We start from the raw sequence: 18,816 nt of genomic DNA, 5'->3' as shown, positions 1-18,816 counted from the left end.
GAAGGCATGTGGTGAGAATGAGTCTGTCAAGGGATCTAGACAGGTTAAGCGGTGTGCAAGCACATAGCAGCTAAAATATAATGCGGGAAAATGTGACGTTATGCACTTTGATCAAGACAGGAGCTGAATATTATCTGAATAGCAAAAGCTACAGAAAGTTACAGCATAATGGTGTTTTGGAGTCCTCATGCATAAACCACAAAAAGCTAGAACATAGAACATAGAAAAGTACAGCACAGTACAGGGCCTTCGGCCCATGATGTTGTGCCGTGGAATAATCCTAATCCAAAATTAAAATAACCTAACCTACATTCCCCTCAATTCACTGCTGTCCATGTGCATGCCCAGCAGTCGCTTAAATGTCACTAATGACTCTGCTTCCACGACTACCACTGGTAAACTATTCCATGCGCTCACAATTCTCTGGGTGAAGAGCCTCCCTCTGATGTCTCCTCTATACCTTCCTCCTAACACCTTAAAACTATGACCCCTCGTGGCAGTCAATCCCGCCCTGGGGAAAAGTCCTGGGAATAGCATGCAAGTTAGGCAGGTAACAGGGAAGGAAAATGGAATGTTGGCTTTTATTTCAAAGCGAATGGGGTAGAAAAGGACAGTGATTTTGCTAATGCTATTCAAGACACCAGTCAGACCCACTGATGGAACACTGAGAACTGTTTTGGGCCCCTTATCTGAGGAACAATATAATAACATTGGAGGGAGTCCAGAGAATCCCAGCTATAGAGGGACTGTTTTATGAGGAGAGATTAAGTAGGTTAGGCCGATAGTCAATGGATTTTTGATGAATAAGAGGCAGCCATATTGATACATGAAAGATTCTTATGTGACATACGTGGAATGGTTGTCTCCCATTGTGGGAGTCTAGGAACAGAAAGTAGTCACACATTTAAAACCGAGATGAGGAGGAATTTCTTCTCTCAGACGGTGATGAATCTCTGAAACTCCTTAATACAGAGTGGTGTTGAGGCTGGGTCATCGAGTACATTTAAGACTGAGATAGATTTTTTTTAATCAGTAAAGGAATTGAAAGTTATGGAGCAAAGGCAGGAAACTGGCCTTGAGGACTATCAGGATAAACACAAAGCAACTGCACATGCTGGAAATCCTCAATAAAAAACAGAATACTGGAAAAGCACAGCAGGTCTGACAGCATCTGTAGAAAGAAAAGAGTTACTGTTTCGAGCCCAATGACCCTTCTTCAGAACATTTTGCTCTCATGAAGGATCACTGGACTCGAAATATTCACTCTTTCAATCTACAGGTGCTTCCAGACCTGCTGAGCTTCTCCAGCATTCTCCGTTTTTGCTGAGGATTATCAGATTGGTCACGATCCTATTGGATGGTGTAAGAGATCCAATGGGCTGAACTGCCTACTTATGCTCTTAAGTGTTATGGTCTTCAAAGAATTAAAAATGGCCAGATGTCAAATATTCAAACACCTACAGGGAACCAGTGGAAGTCAGTGGAGTGGGTTTAAACATGTTATTTTATATTCTCCCCAACAAAAGATTAGGCCTTTAAAACCAAAAGGTTGACACTTTTGACAACACTTCCAGCTGGATGCCAACATCAGGCAAAATCAACTGACTGTAATGAAACATCTTCATAGATTAAAAAGCCTTCAAACATCAGAGTCCAGATACTTAAGCATAAATGGTTACTTGGGTGAAGGACTGGAACATGGCCCTTGCCTGTGGAATTGTAGTCTAGGCTTCAGGAGAGGAAGACAATCAGGATGGAGGAAAAAACAACAGGCGTTTTGCAACACTCTCTGTATTCCGCTCGGAGCAGTGATTTCAATTAACCTCTCACTCTTTGGGATTTCAGGACATTCCAAAATTTCTAACAGCAGCACAGTCTGTCAGATTTGTGGAGAAGGGGGTTGACAGAGAAAGAAAATAAAAAATTGGCTGCATCTCTTGGAGAAATTATCCCTGCAGCACTTGAACAGATGTGCACTGGCATGTACTAATGCAACAAGCTTGTGCTTTTAATCAAAAACAGGAAAAAATCTATGAGAACTCTATCTGTGTTGAGGAATGCAGTAGGAATAGAGAACCTGTTCCGCACAGCAATGCCACAGGGAACAACAAAAGGCAGGTTCTGTGCCAGTGCTTTCATTACTAAGGCTGCAAGTCTTATGCAATGGGTTTAATAATAACACAGAATAAAGCAGCTGAGCATCTCACTGAATAGAAAATGTTCATTTCATTACTTGTTAGCAGCTTGTGCTGCTCCAGAGATTTTACAGTGGGAAATAGATCTGCTCTCGTGCAAATGATGTAAGTTAATGCTGCTGCTGAGTTCAATGTCATGTAATTCTACAGCTTTAGGTGTGTAGGGCCAATCTTACCCTTGACAGAGGGGACTATGGTCAGGCATCAGTCAGCACCCATATTTACCTGTTACTGACTTCAGAGAAAAGGTAAACCTGGGCAGGGTTCATAACAGATGCAATCCATGTTCAAGTAATTACTGCCTCTCTCCCGCTCCATTTAAGGAGTTAAATCAAATTGAACTAAAAAAACCTCAATGTCTTTCTCACAGTCTTCCAGCATGACACTGCATTCCATTGCTTTGGCTAAATGTATTTATTTGATGTTCATTAATCATATTATTAAGTTACATTTTGTTTGCAATTTTCTACATTTATTCTCAAGTGCTAAAGTCCATTACTCTGCTAGAGGGGTGTTAACACTTCTGAAAAAAATTAAGAAAATAGGCCAATGTTTGGCCTATTTCAGTCTTTCCTTTCAGACCAGCCTATAGTTTTCTTTGGTTCTAACTTTGCCCTCATCTAAACTGCTTCAGCCCAGAGTGTGAACAAATATTTGGTTGCCAAGCCATTTTCCACATGGGCACAAATAAGTTATCTTTATCTTCTCCTCCAATCAATCTTCACAGAGAATTACACATCTCTGTGCACTAGATCTCTACTTGACGTTGTTCACAGCAACAATTCAGCAAGACACGACTTAAGCATCTTACAATTATGAGGTTTATAAGATGATTATGTTATGGGACTGTAGCTTTAAATATAGAGTATGAAAGCATGTCACCTTTCTCTCATCTATCTGCCAGCAAGTCTGGGTTTGATTGTTAGATCAAATTAAGTCAAAGACTAAATTGGAGTAGGTTAGTCTTTGGAGTGAGTTCAGAACAGATTTACCAGGGACTGTTGAAAGGCTGGATAAGCTGGGACTTGTCTCACTGGAGTGTAGGAGGTTGAAGGGGTGACCTTACAGATGTTTATAAAATCATGAGGGGCAATGATAATGTGAATAGCAAAGGTATTTTCCCTGAGGTGGGGCAGTTAAAAAGTCGGGGGCATATTTTTAAGGCGAGAGGAGGAAGATTTAAAAGGGACCTGAGGGACAACTTTTCCCTACAGAGGGTGGTTCGCATGTGGAACGAACTGCTAGAGGAAGTGGTAGATGCAGGTACAGTTACAGCATTTAGAAGACATTCGGATGGGTACATGGGTCAGAAAGGTTCAGAAGGATATGGGCCGAATGCAGACAAATAGGACACATGGTCAGCACGGATGAGTTAGACCGAAAGATCTGTTTCTATGCTGTATGATGCCGTGATCGTTTAAGATGAAGAAGGTGAAATGTACTATAAGCAACAGTACTATTAAACAGTCTCCAAGTCTCACAAAGTTGAAGATGTTGAAGGTATTCCATCTATCCTCAAGTTTGAGTAAGGACATGGATTTTGACAAAAAAAGTCAAGTGTCTTAATCAACCACAATCTGCATTTTACAAATATGTGCCAGATCTTCTTAATAATCACTAACGTCTCCGAGTATCCTACTGAAATCCCCCTTGGATTATTGTTCCTAAAACATTTCTCAGAATTGATGTTAAACTAACAAACCTGTAGTCTCTAGTTACATTCTGTCTAATATTTCCTGCTGCTGTGCAGACTTTGAGGTCCATGTGTAGCATCGACTTCCAGAACCCTAAATCAACACGACCACATGCCGATTGGAGTATGCAGACACTGTGTAGCTTCACAGTTTAGAGGGACAATGGTTCCCCAGATGTTCCTTTCACTTCTACGTTTGCTTGAAAAAGGATGTCATAATCACAATGCTCCAATCTTCTGCTACTTTCCCAGAATCTTCAAATCCCAATTTCTTCAGCAACCCAGGAGAAAGGTCATCTGGCTAGGTGAGCATTCCAGCAGCTTCTTCCTCACAATTTTCCACCTATCCTTGCCTTCTACTTTCTTTGCTTTTATCAATTTGTTTTACTGTCCTCATGCTTAGTAAACAACACCTTAAACTACTCATTAAACACTCAAACCTTACTCTGTGCCTCTAAGCACATATCACCTTCTTTGTCCCCAGCATGCCCTAATCCATCTCTATACCACCTGCCGTTTATTGACAGGCTTGTTGATTATTTTTTGGGTGAACATTGTTAAGATGCTGGAGGAAGGCAGAAGACTGAGAAGACTCAGTTAGGAAGGTAACTTGTCTCTCTGGGTATTTGGTATTCGAGAATAATCTAAATAGTAAATGATTAAACACTGCATGACAGACTGCAAAGGTGACTCCTTGCTCTCGTCTTTAGACTGGGGAGTAACATATGGAGGAGGCCTCCCCTGAGCTTAGAATCCAGGCTATGAAATGGAAATCTGGCTTCAGTTCTGATTTGGCAGGCAGTGCAATGTTACAAGAGCTGCCAACATTTAATTCAGACATCCGTGTTTCTGCGAGAAAACAACAGCTCACTCAGTTGCCCTTTAGTTCTGTCTGATCAAATCACATGTCACATCCATTTACTAAAGTTACCAAGGGTGTGACACATCACAAACACGAAAGGCAAGGTGACAGAGTCTGTCAAACTAGGAACCTCATATCTCATGTGCAGTGTCTTTAAGCAATCCCTTGCTTAATCCCCAGTGTAATCCCTTGCTGCTCCAGTCACGCAATTTATACTCAAAGCCTTAGTCACAGAACGGAGATAGATTAGACAGCTCTTCCAATGTAAACCAATTCAGGCCTTTGTTTAGACACTACAAACCAACAGCTGGTTGGCCATATGTAACAGCTGTAGCACAGTCTGATGAGTATTCCAATGCCAAACTAGATCAGAAAAGAGTGGAAAAACCCTGATAGCCCGGCAGAGTTAGTGAGATGAAATTTCACACAGGGGTTTCAGGTCTCTATCCCACAACCAGCCTTAGGAAGCCATCAGCTTCTGTATTTACATCCAAGTTAGGGCAAGTTAGTGAGCATCTGGAATAAAAACAGAAGTTGCTGGAAGTTAAGCAGGTCTGGCAGCATTTGTGAAGAAAAAGTCAGAGTTAATGTTTTGGGTCTGGTGACCCTTACTCAGAAATGTTAAATCTGACTTTTCCTTCACAGATGCTGCCAGACCCGCTAAGCTTCCTGCAACTTCTGATTTTGCTCCTGATTTACAGCATCCACGGTTTCTTAAGTTTTCATTTAGCAAATATGTGGTTTTATAGGTATGCATTGCAAAACCAACAGTCCAATCAAGCTTCTTCACTGCTTTGCTTCTTATTTCAATGAAAGACTTTTCTGTGATCAACTAACAAAACTTATCAGGATATGACGTCTTTCGAAGAAAGACTTTAGGTCAAGATTGCACATAGTTTACATGCATAATGTGCAGCCTACACATAAAAAACACCCAAAGGTTGGACATCAATCCTAAATTCTCCTCAATCTTATTTATAACTATTATCTCAAATTCTACAGAACCTCTCTTTCAAAAATTATTTGCATGTATCATAAAGATACCTGAAAGTTTCCCTCTGTGCTACCAGTCCAACATTGCTGGATCTTTCAGTTGAATACAGTTTACTTTTTGTTAGTCAGGTCTAACTAAGAGATACCTTTAGTGCAGCATTCGTTCCGTAGACATATTTAATTTCTACGGCTTTCTCTCTCCATCACCTGCCCAACACTTCTTTTTGAAATTCTTGCCCTTGTAATAATGTAGCTTTTCTATCAATCAATCTACATTTTCAGCATTACATTACCCACCATGGGAGAATCCACTCGAACATCTTGAGCTCCAAATCGGAATTCAAAACCATGAATCACCAGTCTCACTTTAGCCCTATCGGTCCCATCTAGGAGTCCCTTTCTCCAACATATCTATCTGTGTGACAATGCTGACTGTCTCCCATCTAGTACTACAGGATATAATCCAAATTCCTTCCAACTATGCCCCTCTTTTTGTTATGAATCTCTTGCTATTTTATCTTCTAATTTTTGGCCATTACAAAAACATCCCAATCATAACAGATTTTTCATAACAGTCAAATACAGGAATATGGGAGATACAAGATGACTCATCACTTTATATTAATTACTCAGATTCTGCAGATTTGTAAATAATTTCCATAATGTGAGATGAATAGGTCTTTAATTGTTTGACTACACAAGAAACAGGACGAGTACTAGACCATAAGACCATTGAGTCTGGTCTGTCGATCAACAATGATTATGACTGATCTTGGGTTTTGTACTCCACTTTCCCATCCGCTCCCCATTTTCCTGGATTCTCTAAGATCAAAAATTTTTCTGTCGTGATTCTAGTTCCATGTTTTCTTTTCTTCAATTCTCCCACTCCCTGCTTCTACTCCTGAATCCTCTTGCTGTGTGAGAAATCCGGAAAAGAGCGATGTAGGCAGGAGAAGCAGCTCAACAGACATTTTAAAAAGAACATGAATTTATAACAAGCCCATCTCATTAATTCGGAACACAGACTTCCATAAGCCGGAAGCTCGGGTTTCAGATCGGATCTGCATCTTGAGCGGGAATGCAAGTTCAAGAGAGGAAAGTGCCGAGACGATGAGTCAAGGAATGGGAGGTTTGGCCCAAGGAGGGAGTGGGGCCAGAAGACAGAGGGTTGTTAGGGAGAGGCTGGGGGTCCAAGGGTCAAGAAGGAGAAAACTCTGCAGTGACTATGAATGTCAGGGCGTGGGATTTTCAGAAGCAGCGTGAAGTCAGTAGCTTTTGCTGTTAAGGAAGGTCCTGTAGAATGTAACTACAGCTTTTATGTTGGTTTTAATAGTAAATATGATTCACTTAAAGATTTTTCACTCAAAGTTGTGACTTTCAGGAGCACAACCATCAACTTAAATAAGCACTTAACACTAGTTTTTTGACAGTTTGATTAGAAATGACAGTTTAAGTAAATTGTAGATCCACAGACTTCGTAAAAAAAATTACTTTCTCGTATTTTATACCTAGTTTCGTTTGTGCCTCTTTTTTTGTTTGGAAGGCGTGCTCAGCTCACCAGAGCTACATGAGGAGTACTCAAATAGCACATTACAGGTATTCGACTGGCTTTTCCGTGACCTCATGCATTATTATCCCCAGACCAAAATGGGGAGGGCTTACATACTCCCTGACCTTACTTCAATCTTTACTACCAAAATAATCAATGTTGCATTTTAACCAACCTGTTCTAGCCACCACCACCACCCCGTCGAGGTGATCACTATTTAACAGGGCTCACTTAAATTAATCTGCAATTAATAAAGACGCACTTGACTGCTAAAGCTTCTTGTGACTAGTTGGATACTCTCAAGCTAATCGTTTTCATCTTCAACTTCCAAATTCTGTCAAGAACGTCTGCTGTTCTGCTTTGGGCACAATGTTATGTTGAGTCACATATGAAACACCTGTTAATTGTTCCCTGGACATTCCCGGAGTTCATTGTTTTATTATTGCTATTTCACTTGCCAGAAAAATGCCTTCAACCTCATCCAATCTGTCTGTAACTGTTCTGTTGTACTGGCCCTGCTCCTCATACCTGAATGATCTTGACAGAGTCCAATCATTGGGTTGTCCATCTTTTGTGGCACTGCAGTATGTCCCAATAGTGCACTCAGGACTGCTGAAAATTACTGCTTCCTCAGGATTTTGATTCAAAGCAGCAGATATTGGTAGAGGGGCAGGTAGTGTTGAGGAGACAAGGAGGTTGCAGAAGGCCTTGGACAGGCTAGGAGAATGAGCGAAGAAATGGCAGATGGAATACAATGTGGGAAAGTGTGAGGTAATGCACTTTGGTGGGAAATACAGAGGCTACTTTCTAAATGGGCAAAAGGCTTTAGAAATCTGAAGCACAAAGTGACTTGGGAGTCCTAATTCAGGATTCTCTTATAATTAACAGGTTCAGTTGCCAGTTAGAAAGGCAAATGCAATGTTAGCATTTATTTCGAGAAGGCTAGAATGCAAAAACAGTGATGCACTGCTGAGGCTGTATAAGGCTCTGATCAGACTGCACTTGGAACATTGTGAGCAGTTTTGGGCCCGGTGTCTAAGGAAGGATGTACGGGCCTTGGAGGGGGTCCAGAGGAGGTTTACAAGAATCATCCTGGGGAAGAAGTGCTGTTAATACAAGCAGTTGAGGACTCTGGGTCTGTACTCAACGGAGTTAAGAAGGATGGAAGTGGGGGGGATCTCATTTAAACATTCTGGACATTGACAGGCCTGACAGTGTGGACCCAGAGAAGATGTTTCCACTGGCAGGAGAGACTAGGGCCTGAGGGCACTGCCTCAGAGAAAAGGGATCACCTTTAGCACTGAGATGAGGAGGGATTTCTTCAGCCAGAGGGTGGTGAATCTGGAACTCATCGTTGCAGCTGGCAATGGAGGCCAAGTCACTGAATATATTTAAGACAGAGATGGATTCTTGATTAGTAAGGGGATCAAGGTTTATAGAAAGAAGGCAGGAGAATGGGGTTGTGCGGCCATGTCTGAATGGTGGAGCAGACTTGATTGGCCGAATGGCTTAATTCTGTTGCTATATCTTATGGTTTACATTTAATCCAACAGAGTATGTTGTTTTCTGAGAAACGAGCACCAGTTAAGACTAGGCGCCAATCCCCGAGATGTGTGACATCTCAGCAAAATCCAGCAATTTAAATGTAGCTGGCGAGAAAGAAATTTTTCTGCAGTATTTTATACGGTCAGCTCAATTCTTCCCATTGTTTAAAATCTCCCACAGCATGACCATGCCTCTTGGGCATCTAATAGATTAATCTTCTTGTAAATTTCGTCCATGAAGCTTAACTGTAGATACAAACTTTCATCAGAGTCCAGCTGATAGCACCCTGCTCACCAAATATTTGATCTGACTTTAGGGACTGTGTCAAGACCACAGCTTGAATTGTCTTGGTAAGGATGTAACCCACATCTACATATCCATAGACTCATAGAGGTATACAGCACGGAAACAGGCTCTTCGGCTCAACTCGTCCATGCTGATCAAATTTCTAAATTGAACTAGTCCCGTTAGCTTGTGCTCCTAAGATGCTGCTTGGCCTGCTGTGTTCATCCAGCTTCACACTTTGTTACCTCGGATTCTCCAGCATCTGCAGTTCCCATTATCTCTCTCCCCCATTAGCCTGTGTTTGGTCCATATCTCTCTAAACCTTTCCTAACCATTACCTGTCCAAATGTGTTTGAAATGTTTTAATTGTACCAGCCTCTACCACTACCTCTGTCATGCACCACCCTCTGTGTGAAAACATTGACCTCAGATCCTTTTTAAATCTTTCCCCCCTCTCACCTTAAACCCATGTCCCCTGGTTTTGGACACCCGTACTCTGGGGAAAAGCCCTTGCCTATTCATCCTATCTATGCCTCTCATGATTTTTATTAACCTCTGCATGGTGACCCCTAACCCTCCAATGCCCCAGGAAAATAAAACCTGCCTATCAGCCTCTCCTTAAAATTCAAACCCTCGGGGCCCGGCAACATCCTTGCAAACTTTTCTTTGCATCTCTTCCAGTTTAGTAACATCTTTCCTGTAGCAGGGTAACCAGAATTATGTGCAGTTGTCCAAACTTGCAACATTTTTGGCTTGCTATGGGGCTCATATTCAAAGAACATTAGTGGAAATTCATACCTTAAGAAGTTACACTTGCTTTCTGCCACTCTTCTTATCTGTAGTTCCATTCACAATCTTCTGTCTGAAAACATTAGTGGTTTCCAAACCTCACCATTCATCAGCCATCCTCACTTCCTCTTCCACGTCCCAAGGGAAATCACTGCCAGAGAGCGCTGCGATGGTACATCTCTTATGAACAGTCAGGGAATCAAGGGTTATGGGGAAAGGGCAGGAAAGTGGACATGAGGAATGTTGGATCAGCCACAATCCTGTTGAATAGAGGTGCAGGCTTGAGGGGCCAAATGGCCTACTTCTGTTCCTATTTCTTATGGTCTTATAGCAGCGAATGTGGGAGGAATGCTGTGGAGAGGCGAGCGGCAGGAGTGAGCAAAGCTGCTGAGGCCTCAAGGGATGTGTGAAAGGTTGGTAAGTGAGGCTGCAAAGGTGATAAAGCAGATTAAAACCTTGCAAAAGGGAAGAGTGTGTGCTATTGTAATGAACATTGACAGCTGGATAATTTAACAGTGAACAGGTTGCATTTGTGCAATATCCCGTCTCAAAGTGTTTCACATATTGTTGCTAAATTGTGCCTGTTGTTGTGCTCCAATTAAATCACTGTGGTATTTTGGAAATTACTGGTTTCCTTCTGTCTTGTGGTATTAATATTAATTGTGGATGTGATCAATAATAGAGGATATTAATGATTCTTCTCATTTGTCCAGTTATAGGAAAGATATTATCAAGCTGGAGAGGGTTCAGAAGAGATTTACCAGGATATTGACGGGAATGGGAGGCTTGACTTATACCGGAAGGCTGGACAGGCTGGGATTTTTATCACTGGAGTGCAGGAGGTTGAGAGGTGACCTGAAAGAAGTTTATAAAATAGTTAGGGGTATAGACAGAGTTAATGGTAGTTATCTTTTCCATAGGATGGGGGATTTTAAGGCTAGGGGCACACTTTTAAGGTGAGAGGAGAGAAATTGGGGGAAAATCTTTTTGGTTTGTGTGAGCTTCCTGAGGAAGTGGAGGATGTGGGTACAATTACATGTAGAAGACATTTCAATTAGTACATGAATAGGAAAGTTTTTGTGGGATATGAGCCAGGAGCAAGCAGGTGGGACTAGTTTAGTTTGGGATTATGTTCGGCATAGACTGGTTGGACCAAAGGGTCTGTTTCTGGGCTGTGTGACTCAATGAAAGTCCGAATAAGGGAGTTGAGAGTAACTGTCCCTTAAAATCACTTACATCCTGCAAACTTGTTACATCATTTTCACTTTGCTGCATATCTTTCTGTCATCTGCAAATTTAGCCTTTGACCCCCTGTTCTGAGAGCATTAGAAAGTTGAAGGCCCAGCACAGACCCCTTTGGGACTCCCTGCCACTTCCTGCTAATAAACCTAAGATAAATGTATCCCTAGATAACAAAGTGTGAAGCTGGATGAACACAGCAGGCCAAGCAGCATCTCAGGAGCGCAAAAGCTGATGTTTCGGGCCTAGACCCTTCATCAGAGCCGTGTTCATCCAGCTTCACACTTTGTTATCTTGGATTCACCAGCATCTGCAGATCCCATTATCTCTGATCATAAATGTATCCCTACTCTGTTTTCTGCCAGCCAGTCAATTTTCTATCCATTGGAGGATACTGCTCCTACACCATGGGCTTCTACATTGCACAATTTTTTTTCTAAATGGGACCTTGTCAAATGCCTTCTGAAAGTCTGACTACGATATATTAACAAGGTCCTCTTTACACACAACACATATTGTTCCTTTAAAAAAAATTCCAATAAATCGGGTTAAACATTATTTCCCTTTCACAAAAACATGCTGATTCCTCCTGATTATCTTGAGAATATTTCCCAATTGCCCAATTATATGATGATCGATCCTGACACCTTCCCCATGACAGACATCTAGCTAATGAAGCTATTGTCTCCTTTGTTCTGCCTTCCCCCTTTTTGGATAAAGGGGTTTTATTTGCTACTTTCCACCCAGCTCAAACAAATTTCAGAAAATTTACAGCAACCCATCTACTACAGCATCAGCAATCTCTTTTTAAGACATTACGTAGAAATCCATGAGATTTATCAACTTGTAGTTCCATTGCTTTGCAGAAAATAATGGTAATGTTACTGGAGAGCAATCCATAGTTTGTTGTTCTGGGATCTGGGTTCAAATCCCACCGTAGGTGACAGTAAAATTTGAATTCAATAACAATCTGAAATTAAAAGTTAGATGAGTGCGACCTCATGTAAAGTCTGATGATCGTCGCCATAACCCAGCTGGATCCCTCATATCCTTTTCAGAAGAAAGTCTGCCATCTTTACTTGGCCTGGTCTATATGTGACTCCCAACCCACAGCAATGTGGTTAACTCTTAAATGCCCTCTGACAATAAACGCTGACTGCTATATGGTTTTACATGTCGAGCTAGCTTCCTCTCATGCTCTCATTTATCCTGGGTTCTGAAGAGGAATGTACTTCTCCTGTCACTCCTTCCCATCTGTTTTTGGTGAAGTTACAGCTCAATGATGGCTGGGATGCCCAGCGAATAAGACTCCTCTGTTTAACACCTTACCTAAAAGACAGCAGGTGCAGCAGTAAGGCACTTTCCCAGTGCTGCACTCGAGTGTCACCGTTTGACTGTGTCACCAGAGAGTATAGAACACAAACGAGCTTAAGTTGAAGGTGAATATAATTGCGATCCTACCTGTCACACTGATTTATGAGTTCACTTACCTGGATGAGGCACTTGCTAACATCACTTGCACACAAAGCCTTATTGCACGCACTGGTACTAGTGACCCAACAAGCAAAGAAGATCGTAGCAACAATGGGTACTACAGCGTATCTGGACTTCATGTTTCTCAGGTGAGGATCTTAATGCCTGAGACTGCCAAGCTGCACTGGGAGGAAGCACAGGAAAGTTAGTTTTTAAAAAAGGCAAAGAATTCAGTCTTGTCATAGAATCACTGAATCCCTACACTGTGGGAGTAGGTCATTCAGCCCAGCAAGTCTGCACTGATCGCCCCAGAAGACCCCGATGCTATTCCCTGGCTAATCCACCTAGCCTGCACATCCCCAGACACTATGAGGTAATTTAGCATGCCCAACCCACATAAAGCTGCACATCTTTGGACTGTGAGACGAAACCGGAGCACCCGGAGAAAACCAATTCGGACATGGGCAAAACATGCAAACTCCACACAGGCAGTTGCCCGAGGGTGGAATCAAAGCCAGTCCCTGGTGCTGTGAGACAGCAGTGTTAACCAGTGAGCCACTGTGCCACCCTCGCTACAATTACAAAGAACTTTACTTGATACAGGGGTGAAATAAATACTGCATTGTCGTGAATCGCTCACAACTTAAATTGAATGATTCTGACTTCATCCACGTCTGAATTATTCTATTTCAACAAATCATCCAAGTGAAACTTCTTCACAATGCAGTATAATAAGTGACGCCGGTGTCCATTCCCTGCCCGAGAGATGCCATTATAAAGGCAGAGAAAGATAAACAGATTCCAGCTGCGCGCTTTAAATCCCGACCATTGCTGGCTGGGATTGCCTAGTTCTTTGTCCTTGTGACAGTGGTGGTGAGCCATTCTTGAACTGCTGCAGTCCAAGTGCTGTACTAGACCCACAGTGCTGTTCATGAGGGAATTCCAGAATTTTGGTCTTGAGACAGTGATGTAGTTTAGTGAGGGTGTAGTATTAGGGTGAAAGTGCCTAATGGGTTCTTTAAGGTCTAATTTTTAAATTTGCTTTGATATAAAGAAAATTTATTTGCTTAATGCAAACATGTTGAACAAGCAAGTCTCACTGCCCTCTGCCTATCAGGGACTACTGGGTGATGGCTGGCACTTGGAGCTCCATCTCAGTGACTCCCAGTCCAATGGTGAAAGTCTGAAGCCCCTGTCCGTGAACCCCAGGTACCAATTGTCATGGATGTGTATACTTGCAGCCTAGGAATATACTGGTGAATTTGCAGGTGTTCATATGGATCTGCTGCCCCGGCCTTTCTAAATGGTTGAATTTGTGGCTTAGTGGACATCCAGCTCTACACCTCGTTATTTCCTCAGAACGTTATCTGGGAATCTGGATTAACAGTCTAGCGATAATAGCACTAGGCCATCGCCTGCCCGGCACTGAATTGTACTGGAGGAAGTGCAGAAGAGATTCACCAGGCTGTTGTCTAGCAATGAAAAAACTAGATAAGCTACAGCTGTTTTTCTTTGAGCAGAGAAGGCTGTGAGTGACCTGGCAGAGGTGTACGACATTCTGAGAGGTATAATACACAGTAGATGGGGGGGAAGCTCTTTTTGCCTAGTATGGGGTCAAAAACCAGGGATCACACAAGTTTAAGCTAAGGCCTCAGAGGGGAGTTGAACAAAGAACTATTTCACCCAGAAGGTTTTGGGCATCTGGAGTCTACTGCTTAAAAGAAGTGGGAACCATCAGACATTTAAGAAGAGAAGCACTTGAAATGTGATAGCATATAAGTGCTAGAAAATGGGCTTTGTTTAGATGGAAGCATGATGGCCAGATAGAATGAACCAAACAGCCTCTTTCCACAGACTCATGCAGCACGGAAACAGGCCGTACGGTCCAACCCATTGACTCAGACAGCCTGCTTGATTGGCGCTTCAACTACAAACATCCACTCTCTCCACCTCAGACTGTCTGTGGTAGCAGTAGTGTGTACTATCTATCAGTGTACTACACTGCAGAAATTCATCAAAGACCCTTAGGCAGCACCTTCCAAAGCTATGACCACTTCCACCAAGAAGGACACACTGCATATACATGGGAACACTGCCACCTTCAAGTTCCCTTGAAAACCCACTCACCATCCTGACTTGGAAATGTATCGCTGTTCTTTCACTGTTGCTGGGTTAAAATCCTGGAAATCCCTCCCCACAGCAGGTTGAAGAAGGCAACTCACCACCACCAAGTCAAGGGGCAACTAGGGATGGGTAAGAAATGCTGCTCAGCCAGTGATGCCCAAAACATGACATCATACTCCTGAATTACACCATGAAAACACTGGACAGGCTTTGGGGAGGCAAGAGGCGGGTTACCCAGTCTGCGTTTGGGGGTGGGGGGGGGGGGGGGGTTGTAGTGTTTGGGGTTAGGTTTGTTTTTCTCTGGGGTGGGGGCGGAGGAGGGGTATTTGGTCCGTTTTCTTTCACTGGAAGGCGTTTTCCGTTCAAACAAACACTGAGGGAAGCACAGACTGAAGTGGATCCAGCAGGGGAATCAGATCTAAAAGAATCGACCGGATTCCGAGGTGAATGCTGCGACTTCCATTGTTCCAGAGGAGACGGGACGGAATGGAATGGGGGGGGGGAGGGAGCCCAGGCCGTGAGTTTACGGTAAAACTGTACCGAAACCGGGGCTCGCTCGCTGCCGTTTCCGAAAACAAAAATGCTTCACCAAACAAAAAGAAAACCTCAATCCGTTCGACAGAAACCGCAGTCAAAAAAAAACAAAGTTGGAGCAAACTTTCGGAACTCCGCCAAACCTGACCGCGCGGCGAGTTCCACTGTCTCCAAATCCACCCCCCCCCCCCGGCCCCACCACCACCCCCCGGACACACACACAGCCCCGATAAACCCACAAAACATCCTCGTCAGAAATATATAACATGTAACACCCACCCCCCCCCCGCCATAACACACACACACCACCCCCAACCTCCCTCACTCACCCCGCGCTGCAGCTCGGCTGCTATCGCAAACAGATCGGACCGCGCTGTCCCTCCCTCTCTCCGTCTCCCCACCCGTCCTCCCTCTCTCCTTCTCCCCACCCCTCCTCCCTCTGTCCTCCTCCCCACCCCTCCTCCTCACTCCACCTCCCCACCCCTCCCAAGCCCATAGGCAAGCTCATCCTGAATCCCATGTAATCTTGTAGACTAATTAGTCTACCATATGGAACCTTATCAAATGCACAATGTGTTCTGCTCTCATCAATCTTTTTGGTTACTTCCTCAAAAAATTCAGTCAAGTTTGTGAGACAATTTTCCTCACACAAAACCATGCTATCTGTAATCAGTCCTTACCTCACCAAACACACATAAATCCTATCTTCCAGAGTCATCTTCAACAAACTACCATCACCAACGTCACACTCACAGGTCTATAGTTCCCAAACTACTTCTTACAATCTTTCTTACATAGTGGCACATTAGCCACTATCCAGTCCTCTGGCACCTCACCCATGCTTATTAACAAAAACTGTTCCCTTCCTAATTTCCCACACCATTCTGGGATACACTTGATCAGATCACAAAATTTATCCACCTTTTCTAAGATCTCCAGCACTTCCTCTTCTGTAATGTGAGCTATTTTCAAAACATCAATATTTATTTCCCCCCTAGCTTCCATTTCTTTCTCAGTAAAAGCTGGTGCAAAAATTCATTTAATGTCTCTCCCATCTCCTGAGGCTCAACACAAAGATGATCTTGTTGACCTTCCAGGTGCCCCACTCTCTGTCTCTAGTTACTCCTAATGTTCTTCTAGAACCTCTTAAATTATCTTTAACCTTATCTGCCAAGGCTATCGCATATCCTTTCTTTGCCTCCTTTATTTCCCTCTTAAGAGCCCCCCTACATTCTTTATACTCAGGGTATAATTTCAGTTGTCTATATCTAATACACAATTCTTTTTATTCTCAACTAGAACATCAATCTCTGTATTCATCCATTGTCCCCTAATCTTACCAGTTTTACCTTTCACACACTCATAAAACATGATGCCTCTGAACTCTCATTTTCACACTTTTGAAACCCCCCCCACTGTCAGTCATCTCCTTTCTTGCAATCAATCAGTCTCAATATTGGTCATTCTTAATTTCTGGTCCGGTGGCTTTTCCTCACAACAGTTCTGAGGAAGTGTGTACTATCTATAAGATGCACCGTCTAGTATTACATGCTGCTTTTGCAGAAACCACTACCATTTGGAAGGATAAGGCTGCAGATCTAAGGATCACAATTTAAAAGTAATTTATTAAAGTTCGTTGAAGGTACAACATGCAGAATGAATAAACAGGGAATTTGTAGTTGTAGTATATATGTTATTGACTCATGGGATAAGTGTGTCATAGGCCAGCAATTATTGCCCATCCCTAGTTGGCCTTGAGCATTTGGTGGTAAGGTGCCTTCTTGGACAGCTACAATCCATTTGGTGTAGGTACACAACATAGTTGGGAATGTTATTGTAAGGGAGTGAGTTTTCCAGGATTTTGACACATTGACACTGAAGGAATGGATAATGTGTCAAAATCCCAGAAAACTCACTCTCTTACAATAACATTCCCAACTATGTTGTGTGCCTACACCAAATGGATTGTAGCTGTCCAAGAAGGCACCTTACCACCAAATGCTCAAGGCCAACTAGGGATGGGCAATAATTGCTGGCCTATGACACACTTATCCCATGAGTCAATAAAATATATACTACAACTACAAATTCCCTGTTTATTCATTCTGCATGTTGTACCTTCAACGAACTTTAATAAATTACTTTTAAATTGTGATCCTTAGATCTGCAGCCTTATCCTTCCAAATGGTAGTGGTTTCTGCAAAAGCAGCATGTAATACTAGACTGTGCATCTTATAGATAGTACACACTTCCTCAGAACTGTTGTGAGGAAAAGCCACCGGACCGGAAACGTTAACTCTTTTTTCCTTCACAGATGCTGAGTTTTTCCAGCACCTCTGTCTTTGTTCCTGATTTACAGCATCTGCAGTTCTTTCAGTTTTATGTATGTTGTTGGACTTGCACTCAAGTGGGGAGTATTCTGTTGCACTCCTGACGATGGACAGTTTTTAAGGCAGATGGGGCTTGTTCTCAGCTTCTAAGTCTCTGCCTATATGGCTAATCCAGTTCAGTTCCTGGTTAACAGTCAATATATCAAAGGCTGCAAAAGATCAAGAGAGTTTACTTTTCATGCAGTCAGACAGGAATCCTATATTAGTTGTTCCTTTAACAAGATGGCCAAGGAAGCCGAAATTAGAAGAATTCATACATAGTTCTAAGAAAGGCAAACATTAATTTGGGATACAGCAACATGTTTAAGGACTTTGGAAAGGAAAGAAAAAGAGCTTGAAAATACATCATTGGTTTAGTTGAGGATATCTGTCTGCTTATAAATAAATACTCATTAGTCTTCATGATAGCAGCTTCATATTGTTCATTGAGAAAAATTCAATCAATATCACTTAAATCCTTTTTTTTGTCACATTCATGTTTTGCCCCTCTATTTGCCTAGGATTAGTGGTACATTTTCTAGCCACAAAGGGACAGCTTGGTAGTTGCCAGAAGACTTTGTTCTACATGAGGTACCCTCTTCCACACTATTAAGGAATTGTGTAATTTCAGGCAGGTGGGGGCAGATAGAGAAATCTGTGAAGCTCCACTACACATTCTTATAGCCATAACCAATTATATAAAGCTATAAATCAGTTACTCAGTGTAATTAAATGCAAATTGCCATTCTGACATGTGTCACTTGGGTAATAAATGTTTTTATTTAAATGTAGACATCCTTGCAAGCTGGAGTGGAACCAATCTCAAGTTTGAAGAAGCATTAAATCATGAACCTACCATAGTACAGGACTTAAACCTTAACTTCATTTGATTTCCCACATCTTTACACACATGAATATCATGAACACCATTGCAGAAGAAACTTTTCTCAAGCAAAAAGAAAAAAATTATACACTGAATGTTTTATCTGTTGCTGCTAAAATGTGTATCCTTTCAATAGGTGCAATAATATATTTTTGCAATAAGTCTAGATCAGTTAGAGCTATCATGTCATTCTTGTACTACAAGTGTCTGAACAAAAATGTTATTAATTAAAAAGGTAAACATCTAGCTCATATAGGGTTTAATAAACACTGCTGTTTGGAAA

At 42.3% G+C, this 18,816-nt stretch overlaps 1 protein-coding gene across 2 annotated transcripts in view; it reads right to left on the bottom strand.

Moving 5' to 3' along the window:
• The window catches only part of twsg1a (twisted gastrulation BMP signaling modulator 1a), a 33,835-nt gene extending 18,147 nt beyond the window's left edge, over positions 1–15,688 (bottom strand). The window contains exons 1-2 of one of the 2 annotated variants that reach the window (XM_048529615.2): positions 15,611–15,688; positions 12,641–12,807 (exon numbers count right to left, since the gene is read on the bottom strand). In XM_048529615.2, the coding sequence (XP_048385572.1) occupies positions 12,641–12,763 (123 nt within the window). In that variant the 5' untranslated portion in view covers positions 12,764–12,807; positions 15,611–15,688. The remainder of the gene's footprint in view (positions 1–12,640; positions 12,808–15,610) is intronic. The other variant, XM_048529616.2, reaches the window with a different exon arrangement.
• Positions 15,689–18,816: the final 3,128 nt, after the last annotated feature.

This window comes from Stegostoma tigrinum, chromosome 5 (genome assembly GCF_030684315.1).
Source record: "Stegostoma tigrinum isolate sSteTig4 chromosome 5, sSteTig4.hap1, whole genome shotgun sequence".
NCBI lineage: Eukaryota > Metazoa > Chordata > Chondrichthyes > Orectolobiformes > Stegostomatidae > Stegostoma > Stegostoma tigrinum.
Note: the sequence above shows the minus strand (reverse complement) of the source record. Positions and strands in the feature narration are given on the sequence as shown.